The 18,862-nt window shown below is 39.0% G+C and overlaps 1 protein-coding gene across 7 annotated transcripts in view; it reads left to right on the forward strand.

The window, feature by feature from the left end:
• LOC121520144 (rho GTPase-activating protein 12-like) overlaps window positions 1-18,862 on the forward strand; it is a 109,165-nt gene that overhangs the window by 61,035 nt on the left and 29,268 nt on the right. For 3 of the 7 annotated variants that reach the window (XM_041803450.1, XM_041803451.1, XM_041803452.1), the window contains exons 3-5: window positions 12,796-13,062; window positions 16,123-16,329; window positions 16,828-16,908. In XM_041803450.1, the coding sequence (XP_041659384.1) occupies window positions 12,796-13,062; window positions 16,123-16,329; window positions 16,828-16,908 (555 nt within the window). The remainder of the gene's footprint in view (window positions 1-12,795; window positions 13,063-16,122; window positions 16,330-16,827; window positions 16,909-18,862) is intronic. The other 4 variants (XM_041803454.1, XM_041803455.1, XM_041803457.1 and 1 more) reach the window with 2 other exon arrangements.

An 18,862-nucleotide genomic window follows, 5' to 3' on the forward strand; every position in this document is an offset into this window, starting at 1 on the left:
GCTTAGAAAATTAGCCTTATGAGATGCTTTTTTTATTGAAAAGAGTCCTCAATTCAAAATGAATAGTTGGATTAAGAAGGAGGCTGTGGAGGTGGGCTGATTTGACTTAAAGAGATAGAAACAGAAGTCAGCTTGGGTGATTGGCAGCCTCCATTATGAGATATGTGTCATTGCAATTATAAAAATTAAGAATTTCTTCATCTTTGAAAATTTTAGGAAATACCTATTTCCTGCAGGACCTTAATTTAAATAAAATATAATAGAAACGTAGGAATGGTAACTTTATAAATTGAGATTTTTCAGTGCATAAATCCTGCGTACTGTATCTTTACGGTGTCTGCATCACCCAGCTACTTCTCAGCTCGTGTCTTGCATCAGTTTCTTCATTGCAATTGTTCCTACACCTCTTTGTCACGTTTGACCCGTTTGCAGCTCATGTGGAGACATAAGTAGATCAGGGTCAGATTCAGAAGCAGACCAGGATCCCTCTGTGGACCTGCTCTCTGACAGACTTCAGTGATGATACTCTGGTGGGATGTAAAAGAGGGCAAGTACATCACTGCTGTCTGATATCTGTGTTGACCTTTATTCAGAAAAACAGGAAACTATTGTTTGCTCCTTTTCCCACAATGCACTCCAGACATATCATTTAATACGAAAGCTGTACAAACACCATTCTAGTCTTTTAAGGTAGACTATTTCACCAAGTACAGAGGAGAAGAGTCATTCATCTGTTCTTTAAGCAGACAGTGACTGTCAATAAGACAAACCTTTCATATATATATTGTTATTACCCAATATTTTGGCAGGCTTCAGTTGTGTTCTGTTGTGAACTGATGCATATTGCATTTACTTTTGAAAATAAAGGAACATTATGCAGTTTTATTTCTTGACCCTCTTTTCAATTTAATAAAAAAGAGCCATTTTTATTTTTGCATTTTGCTCATCTTGCATTCAGGTTTTTTATGAATTGATCCAGTTATTGTTTAACTGTATTATTAACTTTTAATAACACACCCATTGCAAACTGCTGTTCAGCCTTCTGAAGTGAAATTGATAGTTTCTCCTTGTTTCTTGTAAAAAAATACATTTAGTGGCCAAACTTTTTTCTTCTCAGCCATGATGTTGTGTTTCTTATCCTTTGTAGTCTGATTTTAACAAGCCCATTTTTGAATTTAAATCCCACCTATCAGGTCCTGTTTGTAAAAAAAAAACAACAAAAAAAAAAACTTCTAACTATTTCCTGTTGGTTTTAATCAGTCACATATTTAAAAATTCACATTTTCGCATGATTTGAAAGATTTTTTGTAGCATTTTCTGTAGAGCTGTGAAAAAATATCGATACGGCAATATATCGCGATACTTTGACATCCGATACAATATTGATACTTCAACTCTTAATATCGTTTTTTTTTTTTTTTTGGTAAAAAATAAAAATTCATATTTTAGCTGAGTTGTTAGTGAAGTACGACTTGCTCACACGTTTGTGTGAGCACAAACAGCAAGTTAAAGAAAGGTAATGCCGTTTGCAAGCCCTGTCTTGCTACCGTGAAATATAGCAGGAAGACCACCAACGTATTGTGTGACTTACATATACATCATCTCAATTTTTTTCTCAGTTAACTGTGTAAAATATCGCAATATATCACGATATCCTGATATATCATGATACTATCGTATCGTGACCCAAGTATCGTGATGCGTATTGTATCGTGAGGCTCTTGCCAATACTCACCCCTAATTTTCTGTGCTTTGAAGGAATATGTTTGAAAACAAAGGCACTTAGGTGAAATGTAATTGTAGGTAATAGCTGGTGAGTTTCCTTACTTAATGATAGGTGTTTATCTGCTGAGTGTCCAGTGCAGCTTGCATTCTTCTGCTCTGCTGTTCTCAGTCTCTTAAGGTCATTGCAGCTCTAACTCACCTCAGGCTATTCTTTGTGTTTGGCCTGCGTTGTCTGCTCCTTTCTCCTGTTGAGTGTATCTGCTCTGCTGTTGCATAACTGCCTTGGGTGGTGCCGGTGTTTCAAGGCCTTTTTTGTGTTGACATGCTGTGTATTTGCCCGCAGTTTACTCCTCTTCACTATTATTCATTTAAAGCAGATTTTGAGAGATTACAGCAGTTTGGACTGTAAGAGGCACAGGGATGAAATGGACTTAGATTTTCCAGGCTCAAGGTTTTAGGGTCTTTTATGGATATTTTTTTTTTACTGTTGTTATTTTGTTGAGGGCTTTTCAAGCTTACTCTAAAATGCTCTTTGTATATGCTGTAGTATCTGTGATCAAATCTTACCCAGAACGACAGCCTGGATGTTTTCCATGTGCAGCTACCTTTCTTCCTATTTCGATCACTGTGTCACACCTCATGGCAGGTTTAACTGGTTGTTTGTCCCACATCCATCAAAGCAGAGCAAACTTTGACACTAAATTATGCTAGGTAACTGCTTCTTTTCTGGAAACCTAACAGGTGCATAGCTGGGATTTTTAGATTTTTACTAAAAATATGGCAAAATCATGCAGTGTAATAATTTCTCCCACCTTGAATCAACACAGAAAGCAGATTTAAATGCATACTTGTTAGAGTAGCTGCCTTTAAGTTTAGCTGGATCTCATATTTGATCTAAAGATAGATTTATAAAGCTAGTTGTGTTTGTAAGTGTAGTAAGTATTGGTGGTTCTGTCACCACGATACTCTTTGGTTCCTTGTTTTCTCCTGGAGCAAGATTTATGAAAATGTGACCAAAGATAGAAACTGCCCCACTAACGAAATGTTAGCGTCTGAAAGTCTGCCTCTGTCAGCTTCATCAGGGGTGTTGCCAAAGAGGGATTTATTGGGTAACATTTCCTACTTATGTTATGTAATATATGTGACTATGACAGGGAGCATGTGGAGCTCTACGGTGGCTCTTCACCCCAATGAAACTAAAACAGAAAGGACAAGAAGGTAAAGTGGATCCACCTCTTCTTTTGTTGTTTTTTTGTGCACATGTTAATAGTTGTTCAGACTTGTATGTGTTTGTATGTTTATGTGGTGCCAGGCTAAGAGTGAGAGGGAAAAAGTACTCCACTCCGTGTATGTTTACAACTGTGTATGTTTAGTGTTTGCATGGCTCGGCTCTCTGTGGTATGCAGCAGAGCAGGTTCATCTGTGTCAAACTGAAAAATAGGAGGAGAGAGGAGGTGAACACGTGGAGCCCCACCTCTACCCTCACCTACTCCGCTGTCTCTCTGGCCCATCCCAGCTCAAACTCGTCAAACTTTGCTGTCAGGCTGCCACCTAAAGGACACCAAAGACTGCACTTCTGATGTTTCTGAAGGACACTAAGTTTGTGTGATTTATTTTTAAGGTGATAATGACTTCTCAGCTGAAAGATTTTTACAGTGAGATAAAAACTCAACTGTAGTTTTTAAGAACTCATTCTGTTTTTTAAAGTTATATATACCTTTTAATACACATGGTTAATAAAAACCTAAATACTGTAATAAGGTTATCAATATTCTCTATACTGTAACACTTTCTTAAATTTTAAGATTACACTGAATCTGTTATGACTCTGCCATGACAGCCAAAGCTGGAGTTTTCCATCCATCTGTCTGGGCCATTTTCTCAAAAACGCTGTGACGGATTTTCTTAAATCTCTGCACAAATGTCCACCCTGACTTAAGGATGAAGTTATTAGGTCAAGGTTAACTTCACTGGGTCTCAAGTTTACCCTTAGTTGAAAGTTTTCTACCTATTACACTACACTGTCCAGCAATTGTAGACCTCATATATACATATACCAGGTGGTAGTTAGGCCTAACCTTCACCTAACAGCCAAGATCAGATTTTTTGTTTGTTTGTTTTTGCATTGTCCATGAACACACATAAATCTGTCAGTTTGAACATTCTTGTGAAATCAAGTATGTTTTCCCAGATTTTCTTCAACGTTTGCAAAGTTCTCACTGAGTCAAGGATGAGTGTATTCAGCTTGGGGGGTCAAGGCTCAAAGTCATCAGGTCTCATAGTCTGCCCTTGCTCATAAAAATTCTACCACAGGGACCACCACAGCCCTCCTTCTTGACCAACCACTGTACATTCACCTTCTGACCATAGGAGTCTTATTAGAGGAACATTACCACCAGGTGGCAGTGTGTGGATAGTGTGTATGAATGCAATTGAATGGGATTAGCTAATACTGATGGCCAATTCTCCATAGCAAACTTTGCCATCAGTGAGTGAATGAGGAGTGAATGGAGTGAAAGAGTGTGTGGAAACGTGTGACCTGCAGTGCAAAAGCGCTTTGAGTTGTCAGATGACTAGAAAAGCACTATAAAAGCTCAAGTCCATTTACTTTGAAAGAACTACACAATCTGAGTAGTATTTCCTATCCTATTAACCTGAATAGTCTACTAATCATTCTGGTCATCAGCAACTGGCCAGCCATTGTTGGTTATATTCCTAATTCCAGCAGGATTGTGAGTGATAACAGAGTCTATTTTAGTAAAGATTATTTGGGGGATTTTTTTTCTTTATTTACATTAGACAGTTGAAGAGAGACAGGAAACATGGGGAGAGAGAGTGGGGGTAAGACATGCACCAGACAACATCTAGACTGGGAATTAAACCCATGACCAGTGCAATGAGGACTCTGTATGTACACCTGCTCTACCCACTGAGCTAAACTGGTGTCCAATGCAGTCTAAATTGCACGAAATCAGGAAGACTACGTTTTGGACCAAACTATTGCAAATGTATTCGTCTTATTTAGTTCCTAAAACAGGGCTCCATTTTTAAGTGCCAAATCCCATCATCACTCATAATTTTTTTGCTCTTTTTTTTGCTGGCAGCAGTTTTGGGGTTTGAAAATATCCCTGAAAATATGTTGGTTTTTAAAACTTTATTGTCTTTCAATTCAAAATTTGTATCATTTACAAAAAAAGTGGTATTGATACCAAAGCCTTTGTACATTCTGACAACTTTATTAGAAAAAGTAAACATAAACAGTTAATCAGCCACATTATTTTCATGACAAATTGTTTTTTTGTTTTTCATGAAGTCTTACTAAGAAGTACGCCAAAATGATCGATATTTATTGAATAAGGGTATTAAAAATGATTCAAGCTGTTATTTTTAAGCTCTAAATCATCTAAAAGTACTACTGCTTTGAAATAAAACAGTCATTTTTATAAGATAGTTGTGTTGCAGAGGAATTAATCCATCAAAGATTGCAAGAAAAATCCTGCACCAACTAAACTACACAAAGTATTGCCAATGTTTATATACTGTCATATTGCCATTTTTGTTAAATTTAGACCGTGTGCTTGAGTTTACATGCAATTTTTAATTAGGACAAACACAATTATAAATGGTGGGCTGCACAGCAGGGCAGGGGACTCTATATTGGCCATAGGTGTGAATGTGAGTGTGCCTGGTTGTCTGTCTCTACTGTGACCAGTCCAGGGTGTACCCCGCCTCTCACCCAATGACAGTTGGGATAGGCTCCAGCCTTCCAACGGGATAAGCGGTTTAGAAAATGGGTGGATGGATGGATGGACAATTATAAGTAGACTTGATTTTGAAAAGCACCTTTTTAATTGTCTGACTATTTAAAGATCTTTTTATAGCACAGGTCACATTTCTGCTCTCACAGATCACACACACTCTCACTCAAAGCTATACTGTCACCTAAAAGCATTCATACACAGTCAAACATCACTGAGGCAGCAGTGGGAGCAATCTGAAGCTAACTGTCTTGCCAAAGGACACATGGACATGTATTTGCAAGAGCTGGCAATCAAACTCCTGACCTTTCTCCCCAAAACTTTTGGTTTATGGATGACTGACTCTACCACAAGAAGTAGAAAACAAGAAATAATCCAGTATTGAGTAAGTAAGACTCCTGTCTTTTTTGGTTCAGGTTTCCATATAACTGATTTTTACTTGTGTTGTGTTAAAGATTAAATCTCACATACGATAACAACCCTAGTTTGGTATTTGTGAGTTTTAACACTTTTCAAACAAATTAAGTAATCTGAAGACAAGGGGAGGAAACTTAAAGATGCAGATCCATCCTAATACCAACTGAAAGCAGAGCTGAATAAACACACAAAGAGCCCAGCAGCCTTCAGTGAGAATTTTCTTTTAGAAAGCAGCCAAGCACTTTTAGAGCAACTTAATGTGAATCAGGACGACAACTTTGCATAAAATGAGCACCGCGTTCTGAATCTTATATCAGACTTAGTCTAAATAAAAACCATGTGATACCAAAGCAACTGCAGCCAATTCTGTCTAATATTAGCTCTGATGCATTCAGTGCCTGAAGCCGAGTCCTCGCTTATTCTTCCTGGCTCGGACACAGTTTATCTACGGCTGAAGAACACTGGAGCAGTCAATTATTATTCCTCTGCAGAGCTGCAGGCTGCACTGATAAAGACTCTGCAGGTCTCCTATCTGGAGCTGGCAGCATCACTCTCCGTCCCTTCTTATTCTCTACACATTAAGTCCTGCTCAGGCCTGAAATGGGAAATTAGGGAGGATGATGAGCTGCAATCACGACTGCTGGCTACTGCAGTGAAGGGCTTCTTACTGCAGATGTTACAGAGCCTGTCGTGGCTACAGTTGACTTTTGGTGTGATTTAAGGCTTACTGTCAGTATTGGCATAAGTTAAATCAATCAGTGACATATTTTTCTCCCTACATGCATGTTTCTTTGTGTTTGAACTTGATTTTGCATGTGAAGTGGTGCTGAGGTACCATTTAGTTTCTCCTCTTAAAAGAGTTTTGGTTCCATCAGTCCTTCCTTGTGCTTAAAATGACTTTATAACCCTGGACAGAATCCCCCTGGCCACCTCTCAGCTCTGTAAAACAGGATAAAACTTGTACACCTGGCAACTTCTACTAAAGCCTTTTAAAAAAGAGCTGCTCCTCTAATGTAAAAGGTCAAACTGTGCATGTCCCCATGCGGCTCAGTGGTTTTAGAGCTCAGTATTGATTAGGTGGTCAGTCTGTTCGCACCAGATGTCCTGCACCAGCTGCTCAGGAACATACCGCTGCTATGATGAAGTCCAGAAACAGCCCCATGCATTTTTAATGAGCCTTCCTGACGCTGCAGCCTTTAGTTACATAATAAGTGCTGTTATTTGACATAGCCTGTATGGCTGGTGAACTGTCTGCAATTTTAATGTTTTTTTTTGTCTTCAGGCCGCTGATGTGAGTTTCAAATGAACTTAAAACTTTTAAAACCATCCTGACGTGAAGGAAGCTTTGTGAAATAGAGGAGAAATGCATTTCAGACATATGAAACAAATGTCTTATTTTAGTCTGTTTCAGACATTGTAGGTTTATGTAGATCATGTAGCAGTGGAGAACTCTCCTTGGAGGGCAAGAAGGTATTTCTGCATAGAGAAACGCTACCAAAAAGGCCATGCTTTGAGCCGTTTATAACTATGCCAAGCATTTAAAGTGTGAAAATAAAATCAGTCTTTATTCTTCATCAACTCTTGTGTCCTGAAAGTAGTGAAATATTCAGGAAAAAATAAAAGTAGTATGAAACAAACTCATGGGGACCAGTGTTAATTCTATCGACTAAAAATGTTTGTTGACAGTCTTTTGTCCATGACAAAAATTAGACTAAGACTGACAAAAATAGATCTGTGATGACTTAAACGGTATACAAGTAAGTTTAGTAGTCTTTAAGATGACTGAAACTGGACTAAAAAATAATTAAGTTTTCGTTGGGCATTCAAAATCCATGACATTTCTCCACTGTGGGCAAATCTGTCAAAAAACAATGCATCTATAACTATTCTGCCATAGAAAGCAGGGACTCCAGGTTTAGCAGAGTGTAATAGAACACACTAGCATGACTTTTTAACAGATTTAGGCAAGAGAATAGATGCTTGGACTAACAGAAAAGTCTAAAATGTGAAGACTTTTTATGAAGTGTGTGACTAAAACTAAAAGACATTTCATCTAAAGACTAAGACTGACACTAAAATTTGTCTAAAGCCTGGATGAGCAGCATCACACCTGTTTTTTTTGTTTTTATAAAGTGGTCCAGTCTGGTTCAGTACAGACCTGCCATGGTTCAGCACATTAAACTCTGATCTTATCTGTGTTTCCTTAGCTGATGGGTCACCAGCCTCGCTTGCTGTGATGGAAGATCCAGATCATTTGGCTCAGCTCAGTGGAGCTGTTTGTTTGGCTCCCAGTGGGTCCTCATTTGGTAACAGTTTAGCTTTTCATATGTATATTGAACAACTACAAAGGATGGAGGAAAGGAACATTTTCACTTAAACGGGAGCTAGCTATCATGGCTTGCATATAAGAGACATTTCTTGAACAACTCATCATGACTCAGTCGCTTGCCTCACAACAAGATTTATTTAGTTGACAGTAGCTCACTGTTTCGATTAAAAGCATGTTTGTGAAATGAAGGTTTTTCTTATTCGTTAAAGGGGCTCAGCTTGCCTCTTAGCTCAGTCCAAGGCTCCTCAAGACTCTTGTCTTCCTTCATCTGGCTAGAAAATGCTAGGAGGTCTGCAGGACTGAGTAGATTGTGATCTTGATAACCTCCACACCAGGTAATTCTATTAAACTGTGGGGAAAAAAACTGTTGTAAAGTGTAGAGATCATACTCAATTTATGTAGACATTTTTTAAGCTAACTGCAGCCTACAGACCATTTAGAACTGTTAAGTACTGATGTTTCCCAGTTTCCATTCATTCCTCATGGATGTCCCCCACTTCCTGACCCCTAGTGGACATTTGGGATCAGGGACCCTATTCTGTTAACAACACTGTACTCCAATCATGGGTCACGTCCTTAATTTACTTCATGGCTGCTTTTTCTGACTGTGTACCAGGGATAGCCAGCTGACCCCCCTCTTTAGCTAGAAAAGACGAGCCCACCTCAGAGATGAACTGATTTGATTTCTAGGTCATTGGGCCACATGTTCTTCCTTTGCTTGTGAACACAGTATCATAAGAATGCTGTGATGGATTTTCTACAGAATTTGCTGACATGTTCACTCTCAGTCAAGGATGAACTAATTAGATTTTGGAGGCCAAAGGGAAAGGTTGTTCAGCCTGATGATCAGCCATTACTCATAACATTTGTGCCACAGCAACAACTCCTCTTCTCAGCCCACACCAACACTTTAATTGTCTGGCAAGTGGAAACTTTGCAGAGGCATATAACCACCAGACAGTTGTCCTAGTCCATCAATGATGACATGGAGTCCAACTCCTTATTTTAGTATTAAGAAAGTGTTTAAAAAAAAAACCCTTTAATTTCAAGCCCATGCTTTTCTTTGTGTCACAGCTGAAGAAAAAATAACTTTATTTGTAATTTGTGGACTCTCTCACAATATTTGATTTGAGATTACAAAATTCCATGGGAGTCGATAGGGTCCGGAGGCTGATATACTGGTCTGACTCACTGGCTGTTTTAACGGTTGATTGGCTTACCAGGACTTCCCCTTTGACAGATCCATGAACTAAATGATATGTTTGCTCAGCATTATACAGGAAGACCACAGAGGCACGCAGCAAGGGAGACTTATACCCTGAAGCACACTCAGAGAAATAAACAGAAACGATGGCGATTGTCCGTCTGAGGAGGAGTTTTTTCTGTGCACTCTCAATACATGAAGAAGATGATGTATTTTCTAGTTGCTCACCTCCTCAGGTAGGTTTTAACCCATTTATTATCAAGCATGGACAAAATTTTGAGCTGCACCATGCTTCAGAGTCATTTTTTTTAACTTAAGTATTACAGATCAATTAGGGCACAGTCATTGGTGTCTTTTGCTTGTGATGAAGACAGTTTTCCCGGTTTGTTTGTCCAGTCAAACTAGAGTAAATTCTTTATTATATGTCATGTATGATCCACTTTATGTACTCTCCACCTTTATTGAGCTGTGCTGTGATGCTGTATTGAACAGCACGCCTCTCAGGCCACTGACTATTCGATCCTCCAGGGCACCTCCAGCTGTTTGCTCGACTCCTGCATATTTCATCCCTATTGATCCCTGTGCAATAAAAACATCACAGAGCCCGTGTTAGGAGGCCTTGGGGCACTGGCATTATTTATGATTCTCTCTCTGCCCGGTCGCTCTGCTGCTCTGCCTCTTTGTAACACCAGCATGAAATAATCATGACAAGAAGCCCATTGACTGGATCAGTTGTGCATCGGGCTGTTTGAAGAAAGATGCTGTCATTAGAGGCAGCATGCTGGCTCTGCCACTGCTTAGGACATGAGGCAGTTCAAACTTGTTTTCTTGTGAATATTGTTGTGAATCTTAGACCGTTCACAAGCTCTGTCAGTACTTTGTTTCACCAAAGTTTTATAATCTTATTTTGTCATCAGCCAGATTAACAGGAATGAAAATAGACTCATTATAACAGCAAAATAAAAAGAAAGTTTGTTGTTGGTCATGTGCCCCTGCTTGTTTAACAAGATTAAGTCTGCAGAATATGAATAACAGGTCAGAGATTTCATTCTGGACCTGGTTTGCTCCATGTGAAATTAAAAACAAACCCAAAACATAACATAACATGTATTTGTCTTTGCAGCCTTAAAGTCAGGCAGTGTACGCTTTGACTGGTTATCTGCATGGATTTCCTCATCTTATTAAAATCTATTCTGGAAAGTTCAGTTTAAGGAATAACTTAATTCATAACTTTTGAAATTACTTTGAGGTGAAATTACTGTATTACAACATATTAGATTTGAATAAATAATTTCCTTATGCAAATATTTGTTTGGAAGAAAATTATTAGGGAAGCATTGGTATCTGCAGATAGGAAATGTTCAATATTTACTACCAGTATGCCAGCTGTAAGTATTTACTCTAAGTATGCATGAGTTTGTAGAGTTGTGAGCAGGACAGACAGACCTTCATCTTTTGAAGTCTTTCTTTCTTCATCCTCATTCCTTACACTTTTAAGTGTGTTTTAAGGTCTAAGGTTATAGATCTGATCTACATTTAGACATCTATGTTAGTATTAGCTAAAAAGAATAAATAAACATCAACATATGGGATGTCTGCAAAAATCCGATATCATTAAATCATAGGAATTTTTCATCCAACACTGATGCACCATATTGCCACGCTCCAGCCCATGATGTTTGTGCCAAACCAAACTCTGTTCAGAGCAATCAGAGTCATTTGAGGAGTCATCGAGGCGGTTTAGTTGTACTCAAAGCCATTTGCAATGGCTGCCTCCTGTGTGGGGATCAGCTTGGATGTAGCTATTGTATTGCACCAGTTTTACCAGAAGTTGACCATGTTTCTGCATGGAATAAAGAAAACCAATGCGATAACTTTTCATGATGGGGAGGATGTTTTCACTCTTCTGCAGACCTGCTTCAGCATGACTTTGTGAGAGTTACGGGGGGGAACATGAGACATCACAGCACAATCTGTGACTTTACTGGAGAGAGGTACGAGTGGACTCTCCTTTCTTTCTCCTCCAATCGTCTACACACAAGGCCCTGTAGATCACATACTGTAAAACTTTGTTTCAGTAGCAGTGAATATACCCAGATACACTGCCCGAGAATCACACGTGTTTACAACACTTTTGTGATGATTTGGATGGAAATCGCGGTTGCCTAACAATTAGTTGTGCATCAAAATTTTTATTTTATCTGATAAAACAAAGAAAATGTCATCATTATCTACTACACCTGATGGTTGATAACTGCATAATACATGGGCAAAACAGTAGTGAAGTGAAGTTTTAGTGCAAAAAAGAGAGAAATAGAAGGGAGCTGCAAATGTTTTGTGGAAAAAAAAAATGCATAAAACCCTAGCCAGTTTCAAAAACAAAAAAATAACGACACGTTTCAAAATCAGGCAATTATGATAAACACAACAAAATCTCATATTTCTTTTGTAACTTGCATCAGTTTTGGACAAAATAAACAGACTTTGCATACAAAATCCTTACGCCATATCTCCAGAGCTCCAGTGCTGTTGTTAGATTTTTTTCCCCCCACATATTTTGTGTTCTTAGAAAATGCAGCTTTGCCATTTTGATAAACTGGGCAACCTTATTTGGTTGGCTCATGGAAGAAAATGAATTTTATTTTAATTTGCTTCTATTTTCCTCGGTTTCCATTTAAATTTTTTCAGCACATAGTCATTTCCTAAGAGAAATTTTAAAGAAAGAATCAAATCAAAGCAGCACATAAAGTTAGCCATCTATTTTTAACCAAAGATCTGTCATTTCTTCTTTATATGAAACATGTTACCACACTTCCTTGTTGTGAGGATGAGCCTGGTCAAGCTGTCCTCTTTATGGTCAGGATGTATCTTAATAGACTGTTTTACTTCCTTATTTCTACCTACCATGAGTGCCCCTGCCACGCTAACTTATATAATAGGCTCTTTGTTCCCCTGTCATCCTCCCTCTTCTTCGTGAGTCCATTCATACTTCACTCGTCCTCTGTGACCATCTATAGCTGTGTCAGCTAGAGCTATGGATAATTTGACATTTCCTTTGTGCTTTCATGCCACCCAATGTTCAGTGCAAACCCTGCAGATATCAGCTGACTCCACGTGGAACTCAGGAAGAACATGTTAATAACACTATGTGGGCGAGGTGTTTGAAGTATTCTCTGAAGGTGTTTTAATGTATTTTTGATTACAGTGTCCACCAGCTTGTAGGTGCAGCTGTTGATTTACCCTCTAAAGCTGTGAATCTCTTACATCATGGCTCATCACTGCAGTCGAGGAACTGATTATATAAGAGACTTAAATCCCCTCCCAGATGACTGACGGTTACACTTCTCTTTCTGTCCGAACAGACGGTGTCTTCCTCGGGCCATGGCCGCTCAGAGTCCCCAGTCTACACCAATCTCCAAGAGCTGAAGATCACCCAGACCAACCTGCCCCCTGTCCCATCAGGATCCCCGCTCCACTCTCTGGGAGACTGGGAGACCTACAAGGACCAGAATGGCCGGCACTTCTACTACAACCGCTCCACTCAGGAGAGGACCTGGAAGCCGCCCCGAGCCAGGGACACGAGTACCAGTTCCAGAGGAGAGAGCCACAGCACGGGGGAGAGCTCTGAGGTAGTTACTGTGGAAAGAGAGCTCAACAAAACACACAACAAAAATAATACCTTCAGTTTTTATTAAAGCTCATAAATACAGACATCTGTTATAAAAACAGATGTTTACAAAGAGCTTTGACAGACAAAGCAACAACAGGGACGCAGAAAGAAAACAGAATTCTAACAGTCAAACGGAGGATGGTCAAATTTCAATATGAAAGCCGCAACACAGAAGGTCAACAAGAATTAATGCAAGTTAAAGGAATAAAACTATTAAAACAGTCAGATCTGGAAAGGCAGCAGATGCAGAGGCAGTGTGAATAAAAAGATAAAGACACGAGTTATGGTGTCACACACTTCCATACTTTTTTGATACCTCTGATGCAAACTCTCTGAATCTAAGTACCTAAGTGGTACTGGAAAATACATAAAATTAAAAAACCTACATCTTTCTCATTAGACAGATGTGCAAGGAGGGAATGAATCCATTGAAAATTGCAGGTAAACTCCTACACACTGTCTAAATTAGACAATAAACATTTTTAACATTTCAATATTGAGAGTTTGCCAATGTTGATTGAAATAAGACAGTGTGTATGAGTTTGCTTGTAGTTTTTTTTTTTTTTTGATAACTGAAAACAAGAAACTACGTAACAATGACTTCAACTTTTGTTTCTTTGGTGTTAAAACATGGATCAAATTTACCTGATTATTACTGGTATCATACTCAAGGTTAATGGTGCGTTCACATTAGTGACCCAGGACCTGGATCCAAGTACACTTGACCCCAAATTTCACTTTTTTTTTAATATCAATATGAACACAAGCATCCCTGCTTGAAGAGATGGCCTAAAGCATGGTCCACAAACTTGGGCTTGATCCGCAGGAGATGTGAACAAAGATGTGCTTGAGTGCAGGGTATTGGTCAGTGAGTTGTGAAAGCAATTCTAAATGTTTCCTGGCTCTTCAAAAACCACCTTATCCATGCAGCATCGGCCTATTTCATCCTCAAACCTGCAAGTTAGGTGTGGAAGTAGGAGGAGGACAGATGCCAGTGTTTCAGAAATAACTGTAGCAGGATGAACTTCATTCCCTGCACAAACACTAACTAATGTCACCAAGCGGATAATGCAAGTGATTTTCATTGTTGATTCTTCTTTTTTCTTCTTTTTGGTGGATTTGCTAACTGTATGCGTACAGTCATTTACTGTATTAGACAGCAGACGTATGCATGTGTGCTCGGAGTATTGACCATTCGAAGTTCTGCATTGAGGGAACGCGTCGCTCTGCAATTCGCCGCCATGCCGCTAGGGGGGTGTGGCAGTGTGTGTGTGTGTGTGTGTGGTTTCACATCTGAATCCTTGTTTAGCTGCCATCAGTGTGTCTAGCTCCACCCCTTTAGGATCAGATAGATAGACTTGTTGCTCCAACAGTTGCTCCCTAAAAGTTGGGCAGTTTTTTTTTGTTTGTTTGTTTTTTTAGCTTTTCCAACTTTTGACATCAGAAATACAATAAATGACGAACCAAAATGAAAATATTTGTTGGGAACACACCATTAGCTATCTGTTCAAATAATCTTGATCAACTGATATATATCGGCTATAAATACTGACCATATGTAAGAATAAGTTTATGGAGACTACGGCAGGACCATCAGATCTATGCAGCTGAAGTCTTTCCATTCTTTAAATGTGTTTAAGGAGTTTTGAGTTTAGGTTAGTACTTTGTCTATGTATCAGTATCGATGTGGGTATCTGCTAAAATTAGTTTGTAAATACAGGCACATCAGACAACAATATTGTGTATCCCTAAATCTTGTGATTGTGCACAGCTCTGCTTCTATAACTAGTAAAGTGAGCTCAAGAGGTAAACGTAAACCAAACATAACATGATAAAGACTCCACTGTGCTGTAAAACCGTTAAAATTGCATGCATGATAACAGTTCTTTGGCTGCTCCCATCACTTTTTCGCATTGTACCTGAGCAGCAGACGGTCTGGTTTCTGTCATATTACCAGGTGGTAAGGGTTATTTTGGGGGGAAATCTGAGCAAAGCTAAGAGAAAGGGCAGTCAAGACAGAGTTGTATTTGTGAGCCTTATTTCTAATACCAACAGTGCTTCTCCAGACTTGCATAAACCACCACAAGAAGCATAACAAACATTGATTTTTGATTAGCTCCTCTGGCAGAGGCTACATTAGCTTTGAACTTCACTGCTATCTCAATCCTAATGTTAGGATTTAATTTATTCACAGTCCCAATTCTCACAAAATAACTTGAAAGTATTGCCTCAAAATTAATAATTGGACAAGTCAAGGTGATAGATACAAAAATGATTACTCCTATTACTCAAGTAGGTTCTCTCAAGTATATATAATTACAGGAAGTTTCAAGCTGCTTGTAATTACTGATTCAGTGTGAAAGCAGCACCAATCAGAGAGATATTACATTGATAACAACTATAAATATAGCATGCCACATCATTACATCCTGTGAATTCCTTGTGACTGACGTTGCTGTAAATGCATCCAGATTGAGTCATCTGCAGAATTATTCTGTAAGTGTTGACAGATTATTTATTAAGATTTGACTGTCATAGAAAATGAAGGGCAACATCTCATCATAACTTTGAAAAAGTATGACTAAACAAACACGCAACCCCGTGAACTGTCAAAAAGATTTCAGCCTTGATAAAATATGAATGAGCACACATTTATTATCCACTCTCACACTTACACATGCAAGCACTGTGACACATCATATTTGTTTGAATCACTTTAGAGTCTGATTGTGAGTCAGCCTCTGTTTCAATTAGTGTCTGTACCACACTGCCACCTACAGGCCATAAATCGCCACTTCATTTATTCTGTGTCACTGCAGCAGCTCCTTCTAGATTTACTCCTCTCTCTCCAAATCAAGCATGAACATCAGTGATTATAAGCTCTCTGATGGGATGTATTTAAGTGCTGGTGGGGGGTCTCTGATGATTTATTGCTTCTGGGTGCTTTCCTCTGCTGTTACTCCTTGGTGAAAGATGCTTCTCTCTTTTTTCTCCCTCCCTCTCTTTGCACTTTTAACAGACCACTCCTCTGTCGCTCTCGCCGTCTTTCCTTCCCTTCCTCTCGCTCTCCATTGGTCGATTCCAGCCTCTGTCATCGGAGGATACCTGCTTCAGCACCTACTCTAGCCAGTCAGACAGTCAGTACGGCTCCCCGCCGCGCGGCTGGTCGGAGGAGATGGACGAGTACGGCCACACGCTGTACGTCAGCGACTATACTAATGAGAAGGTACCTGCTGCACGGGGGCTGATCTGCTGTCTCTTTACTGCGGGGAGCTCGGGGGATGCATGTGGGAGCGGACTTTGGGTTGATTTCTGCTTAAATTTTCTCCATGGTGCACACTTCAAATGTTACCTCCACACTGAATAAGCAGAGTTAACACCATGGCATGCAAAGTTTACTACTGCTAAAGCAATGACAAAAAATATCTGACTTTTTCTGGAAATTTCTCACATAGCAGTCCAGGAAAAATCCCTATTACCTTAAAAAATGACTTCAGTGCTTGTGAACTATTGCAAAATGAGGCTTAAGTCATTCATAGAGAAGTTCATGGATACAGGATATAGTTTTATCAAATTTTTCATATTTTTTTAATAAAAAACATTAAAATCCAGATTATTTGAGGAGTCTGAAGCTCTGATACTATTATTATTATTTTTTTTAATCTCAGGATTAATTTAAATGCCTATGCTAATTTTTTTTGTGTATTTGTGCGTGTATCCTCAGTGGTTGAAGCACGTTGATGAGCAGGGCAGACCGTATTACTACAGTGCAGATGGTTCAAGGTCAGAATGGGAGCTTCCAAAGGTAAGACCCTGCAGCAATCCCTAAATTCCTCCAATTTAGGCCCCAGAGCTGTTTTCAGAGGGTCCTCAATGTGTCCCTGGAAAATTGTGGCTAAAAGTTTACGATGTAAGGAAGCCCTAGACTGACAAACCTTCATACGTTTTATTTTACCCTGTTGTGCTGGGATAATGGGTAAATTTGGTTGTTGACTCACTGATCGTGTTAATCTTGATGCATGATAAAATCAGCACAATAATGGTTTTAGGGTTAGGTATTATTGGGTTTTATCCCGATACTGGTGGGAAATCATTGGTTTTTAATAGGTACTGGTGCTTACACAGTCCCTGAATCGATACCTTTAAGAGAAAAAGTGTTTTAAAAGTAGGCAGCTGAATAAAAACTTGTAAATAATTTAGTGGTAAGATACTTATTTAGTATGTAACTAAAGGAAAGAGATGTACCTTCTTCACAAAACACATTTTGTGCCTTTCCTTTGGAGTGTTGGGATCGGGTTGGGGTGGTGAGGTACGCAATGAACTACGGAAATCTGTGTTGTTATTCAATATGGTAGCTATCTGATGTATATGTACCAGTACTATGTTAGCACCAGATTCTTATTCTCATCCCTAATTAGTACTGGTGGATAATAGCTTACAAAACAAATTCCCCGTTTTCACAGATATGAACAGACCTACCTCAGCTGACTTTTTTGCTTTATTATTCTCATTTGTCATCATTCTCTCTCTTTATTATCCCTTATAAAAGGGCAGCTTTTTATTTTGTGCACTTCAGCGCTCACCGTCCATACAGCGCTGTTTGCAGCTCTCAAAAAGGCAACTGAAGCTTGTTTTTACTCTCTGATAAAAAATACATTTTGCATATACTTTACATGTAATACAAAGAAATTCCTTGATTTTTATCGCTGTTATGCCCCATCTAGGGGACACAACATGCGAAAGGCTCATTTCCCTCAGGGCCCAAGCAGACACAAGGACTAGTTTTCAAAATTTTAACATGATGAAGGTTTGTTTACAGAATTATTTTTAGCTCATATTATCATAGGATTAGTTAGAAAAATACTTCAGGGTGAATCAGGCTGAGATAAACTAAAGGAATCAGATGGAAGGATAACCAAACTAATCTGAGAAATCAAAAAACATTAGCTTTTCTCCCCAGTTAACAGACACAAGAGATTCCCCCTTACATTGTCCTGTATGTCAGCCTTTGTCAACAAGGGTGCCGTGACACCCTGGTTGCTGTCTGGCATTACCAGGGGTCCTTCAAAATGTTTTATATTTAAAGAAGAATATGCAGATCATCAGCTATCCCTGCCAAAATAATAAAAATTGTCACATGCGCTCTTGAAATAAGATCAAAGTAGAGGTCATGCAGTTTTATTTCAGTTTGGTCAGGTATTCATGGGGTGAAAAAAAATGCATTAAAGTGTTTTTTTTTGCATTTCATCCAAGACATTAAAAATAGTTCAACAAAAGTGCTTCAGAGATTTATTTTATTGATTCTGTTACTGCATACATCCCTTGGCAGTCATAGGGATGTAAAATGTTTGTTTGCCTATTACTTCTTGACAGGGGTGATGCAAGATTTTGCAACATTTTTAGGGGTACCTTGACAGAATAAAGGAAGGCTGCTGTGAAATTAACCAAAAGCCACAACCTCCTGAAAAAAGAAGTGTATGGTGTGGCCATTTGGGAGGCGAGAGTGATGGGTTCCTCCTCACTGCCATAACTTCATAACTTCTCCTCAAAATGGGAAAGGCCTCCATCACAGCCAATCACCTGTTGGAGTGTGAGCTTGACCCACCAACCTGCGGCAGGCCATTACACACCTTATTAAGCATAAACAGGGAAAACCATACACACACAGCTGGCACAGCCAAGTTAGGGCGAACAATAAGAAAACATACAACCACCATAGTCATATCATTACTCAAGGTCTGAAAGAAGATTCATGTATC

This window comes from Cheilinus undulatus, linkage group 13, assembly GCF_018320785.1.
Source record: "Cheilinus undulatus linkage group 13, ASM1832078v1, whole genome shotgun sequence".
Classification (NCBI taxonomy): domain Eukaryota; kingdom Metazoa; phylum Chordata; class Actinopteri; order Labriformes; family Labridae; genus Cheilinus; species Cheilinus undulatus.